The sequence below is a fragment of the Rutidosis leptorrhynchoides genome, chromosome 1 (genome assembly GCF_046630445.1).
Source record: "Rutidosis leptorrhynchoides isolate AG116_Rl617_1_P2 chromosome 1, CSIRO_AGI_Rlap_v1, whole genome shotgun sequence".
Taxonomy (NCBI): domain Eukaryota; kingdom Viridiplantae; phylum Streptophyta; class Magnoliopsida; order Asterales; family Asteraceae; genus Rutidosis; species Rutidosis leptorrhynchoides.
Window position 1 is genome coordinate 576,010,775 of NC_092333.1, and position 11,051 is coordinate 576,021,825.

The window sequence follows — 11,051 nt, forward strand, 5'->3', positions numbered from 1 at the left end:
ATTTTAAATCGTAAATAATTTACATACTACATATATTATTAAAATAATCAATGAGAGACTTTTGATGATCCCTATATTTAAATATAAAGTGATCTTTTATTCATATAAACATATAAAATGATATAAGTGATGAATGATAACAATTTAATGAGAAACTCAAAAGTTATAATTAATATATATATATATATATATATATATATATATATATATATATATATATATATATATATATATATATATATATATATATATATATATATATATATATTATGATATAATATATTATTGAATATATATATATATACACACACACACACACATATACATATTCGAATACACACACATACACACACACACACACACATATATATATATATATATATATATATATATATATATATATATATTAAATAATATTTTAAATCATAAAAGAAAATATAGATTACACATATTTACCTCATGATACATAATTTGAATATTCATCTTTTAGTAATATGGCGTGATCTTCTCATTGTATGATTGCTACTGAAAAGTGGAGATGTAGGATACAAAACAAATTACAGTATATATATATATATATATATATATATATATATATATATATATATATATATATATATATATATATATATTCTGAAAATATATACTTCATGATTAAATCAATGTTATATATGTACATTTATCTACGTATATATATACATATACATATTTGAATATATATTACATATATTTACCTCATTATACATATCTTGAATATCCATCTTTTAGTAATAATATGATGTGATCTTCCCATTGTATGATTCCTATTGAAAAGTGAAGATGACATACATATTTATAGGCTAGTAAAAAATAAGTTAATTTAGTAAGAAGATGAAAGGTTCGTATATTTATTGTTCATTTTTGGTTTACCATATATTTATTATTTATTTTACTACTATTTAATTCTTTATTTACCATTTAATTGATATTGAATAAATAATAAATATATATTATATGTAAGTTACTAATATTGATTTAATCCGGTTCATAAAATTAATATTAAATCTTATATTCATATATATATATATATATATATATATATATATATATATATATATATATATATATATATATATTATTTTGTTACAATTATTTAATTTAATTTAAAAATTGTATTTAATACATTAACACATGATTAAGTAAGCTTATTTATTATTCATTTTTTATATATAGATATATTATTTTATTTCATTTATTTAAACTAATTTAATAGGGATTCTATTTAATACACTAACATGATTAAATAAGCTTATTTATGAGTTATGACTCTTGGGGTCACTTTTAAGATTATTTATTAATGAAGTTTTTTTTTTTTTTTTTAAACTGAATTTATATGTATTTTTTATAGATTATATAGGTAATAATAGATAATTGAAATAGAATTTAATGTAGTTAATTTATGACACAGGGTGTCAATATTTAGGTAGTAATAGATGAGATGCAATTGGTTTTTATAGGGAATGAAGGTGTTTCCATGATAGTTTAGTTATACTTCTTTACAGGACTAACTACTAACTAGCCCATGTCCGGTTACTCGTTATTAGCCCTTGATCAGTGGCTCTATTAATCGAGTTAACAGCAAACGTCGATTTATTGGCGACTTGACTACCGCTAAAAGCCTAAATTGAACTTCATGCATGTTTCAAACCATGGAGATTTGATTATACCATTTTCATGGCGTCTAATACTTCTTCTTTTTTTAAACCTACTTATTGGCCGGAGGTTCATTCGGAAGCAATCTCTCTATCCATAGAACATTGAGAGGGGGACTTCTCTACTCTTGGAGTGTTTCACTCTAGGTTGGGTGGAGAAATGACTTTTCTTTATTCTGAGATAGGGGAAAGATTGTCTACATCTTACCGCCCACATACCTCACTTTTGTGGATTTAGGTGTTGCTGTTGTATCAAAGAAATGTTACTATCCTCGATATATGGTATTAATAAGCTATTTCCATGGCATCATGACCAGTTCAGTCAGGTACGAAGTACTAGTATACAATATAATCATTGTTATATCTCTATCTATAGATGAATAATTGCATTTCTTACTATCTAAGATATTATTTGTGCTAGATATCGACTAAATCATAAACACAAAGGTATATTATTTAAATCATAAACTTGTTATACAAGCACTGCTTTTAAACATGGCTGCAATGTTTGGAGTATAACACTGACCAAAAGGCCTTAACACCATAGCCCAGCGGGTCCATCGTCTTGCAGAAACACTTGCTGCATGGTTGAAAAAAATTGTATGGTAAGTTAGATTTACGGGAGGAATGTGTTAAAATATTAGTGCACAGCTCAACTTGCTCAACTTGATTATTATTGCTCAAGTTGCTCAACTTGTCCAAATGGGTTCCGATAATTATTGACCAAATTAATAGTTAAGGTGTTTGGTGGCCAACTTGACATTATCTTTTATGGCATACTTTCATAATCAAGTTACCTTTTATTTTGTTTTATTAGATCTAGTTGTTAGTGTGTTCACATGTATGCTAGTTGTCATATGGGTGTGTTCACGTTTATGCTAGTTGTCATGTTAGTGTGTTCACATGTATGCTAGTTGTCATCTCGCTTTACTAGTGGGTCTAGTTGTTGGTATATTATGATTATGTTTTACTTTAATCCTCTATATAAGAATTTGATTGTAACCATCTGAAATCAATCCAACACATTTAGTTTTTCATATTCTTGTTCATATTATTTCCTTAACTTTATCCATAGCAAATAACTTGTTGTTTTATGGTATCGAGAGCTTGGTTATAAGTTATACTCTTGTGTGCAAATACTCAAAGTTTACTCAAAGTTCCAAACTAGTTATCTTGCTATCAAAAATAGAAGGCACAAATGGAAACGATGGTGGTATGGTCAATGGAAGGTAAGGTGTGGAAAGGCTCTTTTTGCATTGAGAACTTCAATTAGCAAAGAGTTCATATAACACGTTCGTGATAATACTTCTCCAAAAGAAGTATGGGATACTCTTGAGAAACTCTTTCTAAGAAAAACACCGCAAGGTTACAAATCTTGAAAAACGAGTTAGCAGTCTTAAGACAAGAAGGTATGAGTGTTTTCGAATATTTCTTACGGGTCAATAATCTCTGTTTTGAAATATCAGAGATTGATGCCAACGAGAAAATTAGTGAAGCTCGTTTGAGAAGATATCTAGTTCGCGGATTGAAGAAAGAGTATGCCCCGTTCATAATCTCTAATCAGGGGTGGACTACTCAACCTTCGGTTGAAGAATTGAAGAATTTACTCTCTAATCAAGAAGCTTTGGCCAAGCAAATGGCTAAAGGATTTGAAAATGATGCGGTATTGTTTTCAAAAGGGAAGAACTTCCAGAAAGGTTCTTCAAGCAAAGTAAAAGAAAAAGATCAAACTAGTTACAAAGGTAACTATGAGAAGAAACCTCCTACATGTTACAAGTGTGGGAAGGTTGGTCACATCAAGAGATATTGTCGTTCTAAAGTCACAAAGGCGAACGTGGCTTGTTCAACAACGATGATGATGAAGTCAAATGGGAGCAATGTTTTATCGTTGATACGGTTGTCAAGAAGAATCATTGGATTATTGATTCGGTTTGCTCTCATCATGTGACCGGTGATGGAACTCTCCTACATGACGTTAAAGATCACAATCAAAATCGAGTTGTAATCACGGCCTAAAACTCAACTCATCCGGTTAAAAAGGAAGGTAATGTAATTATTGATGTTAATAATGATACATTTACTTTGGAAGATGTTTATCTTGTTCCTAAATTGACCAAGAATCTAGTTTCGGTACCTCAAATTACCGAATCCGGAAAGCATGTTCTTTTTGGTCCAACGGATGTGAAAGTCCTTGAGAATGTCAAGGAGGTTGTGGGTGATGTTCTTTTCACGAGAGCAAAGAAAGGTTATTTGTTTGTGTTGTCCGTAGGCAGTGTTGTAAATCTCACGAGATCTCCCCGAGATCTACCCCGAGATATCGTTTTTAGAAGGCAACCGAGACAAGATGTTCATCTCCAGAGATTTATCGGTCAACGGGGTCAAACTTAGTCAAAGCCACGATTTCTCGGATTTTCTTGCTAATTTATAAGATTTTCTTGTGAAATTCGTAATTTCTAAGATTTTCTCGCTCATTTCTCGGATATTTTTGTAAAATCTCGTAAAAACGTATATAAATATACATATATTTATGTTTTTATGTATATTTTTATTAAAAAACTATAAAGTCAACGTAAGTCAACGTCCGAGATCTCCCCGAGATTATTCCGAGATGTCGAGATCTCCCTAAAAAGTCCAAACGAGATCTCCCCGAGATCCGAATTCTCCAACCTTGTCCGTAGGTAAGTCTTATGTGAAGAAAACAAGTCAAACCGACAACAGAGCTCCTTGGCATGCAAGACTAGGCCATGTGGGATATCAAATGTTACAAAAGATATTCTCACATAAGCTAGTAGATGGTATTTCTCAATTAAAGAAAGTTTGTAAGGATGTAATATACCAAGGGTGTCAATATGGAAAGTCACACCGACTTCCATATAAGAGTTCAACAAATCGAAAACAATGTTTGCTTGACTTGATTCATATAGATTTGACAGGGCCAACAAAAACACCAAGTTATAGCGGTCATTGCATGTCATGGTGTTAATTGATGACTATTCTCGGTTCACTTGGGTGAAATTTCTAAAGGAGAAAAAAGAAGCCTTATCAAAGTTCATAGAGTTCAAAGAAGCGGTAGAATCCGAATTTGGGAGAAAGGTAAAAGCTCTTAGGAGTGATAATGGTGGAGAATTCATGTCAAATGATTTCTTTACCTATTGTAAAACAAATGTTATTTCTCGTCAAATGACTTGTCCAGATACTCCTCAACAAAATGGTGTTTCGGAAACGAAGATTGCTTACCTAGTTTCAATATGCTTATCTTGGTTGGATGACAAAGGATTGCCTAGGGAGCTATGGGCAGAAGCACTTAAATGTGCTTGTCATGTGTCTAATCGGTTACCATCTTTGTAGTGACCCGAACTTTTCCATGTTTATATATATTAATTGAGATTGATATTTACATGATTAAATGTTTCCAACATGTTAAGCAATCAAACTTGTTAAGACCTGATTAATTGAAATAGGTTTCATATAGACAATTGACCACCCAAGTTGACCGGTGATTCACGAACGTTAAAACTTGTAAAAACTATATGATGACATATATATGGTTATATATATAGTTAACATGATATTATGATAAGTAAACATATCATTAAGTATATTAACAATGAACTACATATGTAAAAACAAGACTACTAACTTAATGATTTTGAAACGAGACATATATGTAACGATTATCGTTGTAACGACATTTAATGTATATATATCATATTAAGAGATATTCGTACATCATAATATCATGATAATATAATAATTTAAAATCTCTTTTGATATTATAAACATTGGGTTAACAACATTTAACAAGATCGTTAACCTAAAGGTTTCAAAACAACATTTACATGTAACGACTAACGATGACTTAACGACTCAGTTAAAATGTATATACATGTAGTGTTTTAATATGTATTCATACACTTTTGAAAGACTTCAAGACACTTATCAAAATACTTCTACTTAACAAAAATGCTTACAATTACATCCTCGTTCAGTTTCATCAACAATTCTACTCGTATGCACCCGTATTCGTACTCGTACAATACACAGCTTTTAGATGTATGTACTATTGGTATATACACTCCAATGATCAGCTCTTAGCAGCCCATGTGAGTCACCTAACACATGTGGGAACCATCATTTGGCAACTAGCATGAAATATCTCATAAAATTACAAAAATATGAGTAATCATTCATGACTTATTTACATGAAAACAAAATTACATATCCTTTATATCTAATTCATACACCAACGACCAAAAACACCTACAAACACTTTCATTCTTCAATTTTCTTCATCTAATTAATCTCTCTCAAGTTCTATCTTCAAGTTCTAAGTGTTCTTCATAAATTCCAAAAGTTCTAGTTTCATAAAATCAAGAATACTTTCAAGTTTTCTAGCTCACTTCCAATCTTGTAAGGTGATCATCCAACCTCAAGAAATCTTTGTTTCTTACAGTAGGTTATCATTCTAATACAAGGTAATAATCATATTCAAACTTTGGTTCAATTTCTATAACTATAACAATCTTATTTCAAGTGATGATCTTACTTGAACTTGTTTTCGTGTCGTGATTCTGCTTCAAGAACTTCGAGCCATCCAAGGATCCATTGAAGCTAGATCCATTTTTCTCTTTTCCAGTAGGTTTATCCAAGGAACTTAAGGTAGTAATGATGTTCATAACATCATTCGATTCATACATATAAAGCTATCTTATTCGAAGGTTTAAACTTGTAATCACTAGAACATAGTTTAGTTAATTCTAAACTTGTTCGCAAACAAAAGTTAATCCTTCTAACTTGACTTTTAAAATCAACTAAACACATGTTCTATATCTATATGATATGCTAACTTAATGATTTAAAACCTGGAAACACGAAAAACACCGTAAAACCGGATTTACGCCGTCGTAGTAACACCGCGGGCTGTTTTGGGTTAGTTAATTAAAAACTATGATAAACTTTGATTTAAAAGTTGTTATTCTGAGAAAATGATTTTTATTATGAACATGAAACTATATCCAAAAATTATGGTTAAACTCAAAGTGGAAGTATGTTTTCTAAAATGGTCATCTAGACGCCGTTCTTTCGACTGAAATGACTACCTTTACAAAAACGACTTGTAACTTATTTTTCCGAGTATAAACCTATACTTTTTCTGTTTAGATTCATAAAATAGAGTTCAATATGAAACCATAGCAATTTGATTCACTCAAAACGGATTTAAAATGAAGAAGTTATGGGTAAAACAAGATTGGATAATTTTTCTCATTTTAGCTACGTGAAAATTGGTAACAAATCTATTCCAACCATAACTTAATCAACTTGTATTGTATATTATGTAATCTTGAGATACCATAGACACGTATACAATGTTTCGACCTATCATGTCGACACATCTATATATATTTCGGAACAACCATAGACACTCTATATGTGAATGTTGGAGTTAGCTATACAGGGTTGAGGTTGATTCCAAAATATATATAGTTTGAGTTGTGATCAATACTGAGATACGTATACACTGGGTCGTGGATTGATTCAAGATAATATTTATCGATTTATTTCTGTACATCTAACTGTGGACAACTAGTTGTAGGTTACTAACGAGGACAGCTGACTTAATAAACTTAAAACATCAAAATATATTAAAAGTGTTGTAAATATATTTTGAACATACTTTGATATATATGTATATATTGTTATAGGTTCGTGAATCAACCAGTGGCCAAGTCTTACTTCCCGACGAAGTAAAAATCTGTGAAAGTGAGTTATAGTCCCACTTTTAAAATCTAATATTTTTGGGATGAGAATACATGCAGGTTTTATAAATGATTTACAAAATAGACACAAGTACGTGAAACTACATTCTATGGTTGAATTATCGAAATCGAATATGCCCCTTTTTATTAAGTCTGGTAATCTAAGAATTAGGGAACAGACACCCTAATTGACGCGAATCCTAAAGATAGATCTATTGGGCTTAACAAACCCCATCCAAAGTACCGGATGCTTTAGTACTTCGAAATTTATATCATATCCGAAGGGTGTCCCGGAATGATGGGGATATTCTTATATATGCATCTTGTTAATGTCAGTTACCAGGTGTTCACCATATGAATGATTTTTATCTCTATGTATGGGATGTGTATTGAAATATGAAATCTTGTGGTCTATTATTATGATTTGATATATATAGGTTAAACCTATAACGCACCAACATTTTTGTTGACGTTTTAAGCATGTTTATTCTCAGGTGATTATTAAGAGCTTCCGCTGTCGCATACTTAAATAAGGACGAGATTTGGAGTCCATGCTTGTATAATATTGTGTAAAAACTGCATTTAAGAAACTTATTTTGTTGTAACATATTTGTATTGTAAACCATTATGTAATGGTCGTGTGTAAACAGGATATTTTAGATTATCATTATTTGATAATCTACGTAAAGCTTTTTAAACCTTTATTGATGAAATAAAGGTTATGGTTTGTTTTAAAATGAATGCAGTCTTTGAAAAACGTCTCATATAGAGGTCAAAACCTCGCAACGAAATCAATTAATATGGAACGTTTTTAATCAATAAGAACGGGACATTTCAATCTTGGCCAGGTACACAAAAATCATCTTTTGAGCTAGCTTATGGTGAAAAGCCTAATGTATGCTATTTTAGGGTGTTTGGTTCTGTTTGTTATGTTCATGTTCCAAAAGCTAACCGAACCAAACTTGACCCAAAAGCTCGAAAGTGTATTTTTGTTGGTTATGATTTTCACAAGAAAGGTTGGAGGTGTATGGATCTAGAAACAACGAAGTTTACCACTTCAAGAGATGTGGTATTTAATGAAGTGTCTTCTCAATTTTCCGAATCAAGCAAAAATGGTGAAGAAAATAGAGATTACAAATTTATGTTTTCTAGCATCGACACTCAAGAAGAAAGTGAGAATGATGGTGTTTCTCAAACTCAAGAAGATGCACCTAGTGAAGAAGTACCAACTCAAGTTAGAAGGTCAACAAGAGAAAAGATATAACCAAGACATCTAAGTGACTATGAGGTGAACACGGTCACAACTTGTTTCTTTTCAGGTGGCTTAACCAAAGAACCAACATGTTATGAAGATGCTAAAGATTTTCCAGATTGGAAAAAAGCAATCCAAGAGGAGATTGATGCATTAGAAAAGAATGAAACTTGGGAGCTTGTCAAGAAACCGAAAGCATGTAAACCAGTTAGATGCAAACATGTGTACCGTTTGAAAAAGAACTCAGATGGAACCATTAATAGGTTCAAAGCTCGTTTAGTGGCTCGTGGCTTTTGTCATAGTTATGGGCTTGATTATGAAGAAACTATTAGCCCCGTGGCTAAAATGGTGATGGTGAGAACAATAATCTCACTAGCGGCTTACACAGGGTGAAAATTGTGGCAACTTGATGTGAAGAATGCTTTTTTATATAGAGAGCTTAATCGTGAGGTGTTTATGGAACAACCTATTAGGTTCACTTCAAAGAATATGTGTGTCGGTTGAAGTAATCTCTTTATGGTTTGAAACAAGCTCCGAGAGCTTGGTATGGTAAGGTCGCACAATACCTTGTCTTTTGTGGTTTTAAAATTTTTTATGTGGATTCTAGTTTGTTTATGAAGAAAGAATCCAGTATTCATGTTTTGGTATTACTATGTGCTGATGACATGATTAACACCGGAGGAAACGAGTCGGAAATATCTCGTTTAAGTGATGATCTTTCGGTTCGTTTTGAAATGAAGAATATGGGGGAGATTGGTTGCTTTCTTGGCTTGGAAGTCGATAAGCTAGAAAACAGATAACTAATCTCTCAAAGGGGCAATGCAGGAAGTCTCTTGGAACGTTTCAACATGGGAGAGTCAAAGCCTATGACTACGCCAATGGAACCAAACCTTAAAATGAAGAGGGACCAAGGAAAAGAGCTCAAGGATGTGAAGTTGTTCCGACAAATGGTTGGAAGTTTGATTTATCTAACCATCACAAGGCCAAAAATTGCTTACTCGGTTGGCATTGTTTCACAATTTATGCAATGTCCAACTAATGTTCATCTTGATGCAGCTAAAAGGATCCTTCGTTATGTGAAAGGATCAATGAGCCACGGATTGCGGTATAAGAAATGTGATGATGTTTTGTTAAATGATCTCTTAGATGCAGATTGGATGGGAGACACAAAATGATCGTCATTCAACCTCGGGTTACCGTTTTAACATGGGTTCCGCAGTTATTTCATGGTGTAGCAAGAAGCAAGATGTTGTTGCTTTGTCTAGCACGGAATTGGAATACATAGCTGCAACTATGGCAGCTCAAGAGTGTACTTGGATAAGAATATTGATTGGTGACATACTTGAAGAAGTAGATTATGTTGTCAAACTGAAATGTGACAATGAAAAGTGCAATCAAACTTACTTTGAATCCTGTTTTTCATGCTCGTACAGAACATATAGAAATGAGGTATAATTTCATTCATGAAAAGGTTCTTAGCGGAAAAATCGAGCTAGAAAATGTAAGGACAAATGATCAGGTAGCCGACATCTTTACTAGATCTCTAATGAAATCCAAGTTCATGGAATTTCAAGAGGCGTTGGGGATTTTTGATCAGGAGTTTGCACTAAGGGGGAGTGTTAAAATGTTAGTGCACAACTCAAGTGGCTCAATTTGCTCAACTTGATTATTATTACTCAAGTTGCTCAACTTGTCCAAATGGGTTCCGACCATTATTGACCAAATTAATGGTTAAGGTGTTTAGTCGCCAACTTGACATTATCTTTTATGGCATATACTTGCATAATCAAGTTGTCTTTTTTATTAGATCTGGTTTGTTGGTGTATTCACATGTATGCTAGTTGTCATATTGGTTTGTGCACATGTTTGCTAGTTGTCTTGTCATATTGGTGCGTTCACATGTATGCTAGTTGTCATCTAGTTCTACTAGTTGGTCTAGTTGTTGGTATGTTATGATTATGTTTTGCTTTAATCCTCTATATAAGGATTTGATTGTAACCATTTGTATCTAACACATTTAGTTTTTCATATTCTTGTTTATATTATTTCCTTAACCTTTCATCCATAACAAATAACTTCTTGTTTTATAATGAAGAATCTCTTCTTTTAAATGTACAATGATCACTGGTAGCAACTTTAACCCATTTGTCTGAGTTACTTGTATGTAGTTTTTAACATCTAAACTACCTTAATTATATCGGTCAAATTGATTTAATAACGGAGTACATCATTCAATTTAATTATATCGACTAAACTACTTTACTTAAAAAATCTCTCAAATTTGCGGCTATTAAACTACACAACACACTTAATATATTTTTAATTTCATAATTATATCCATACGTGTTTGAC

At 31.8% G+C, this 11,051-nt stretch overlaps 1 protein-coding gene across 1 annotated transcript; it reads left to right on the plus strand.

The window, feature by feature from the left end:
- Positions 1-9,547: 9,547 nt before the first annotated feature.
- LOC139845355 (uncharacterized mitochondrial protein AtMg00810-like) lies at positions 9,548-9,874 on the plus strand. The gene has a single exon (XM_071835617.1). The coding sequence runs from the start codon at positions 9,548-9,550 to the stop codon at positions 9,872-9,874; it is 327 nt and encodes a 108-aa protein (XP_071691718.1).
- Positions 9,875-11,051: the final 1,177 nt, after the last annotated feature.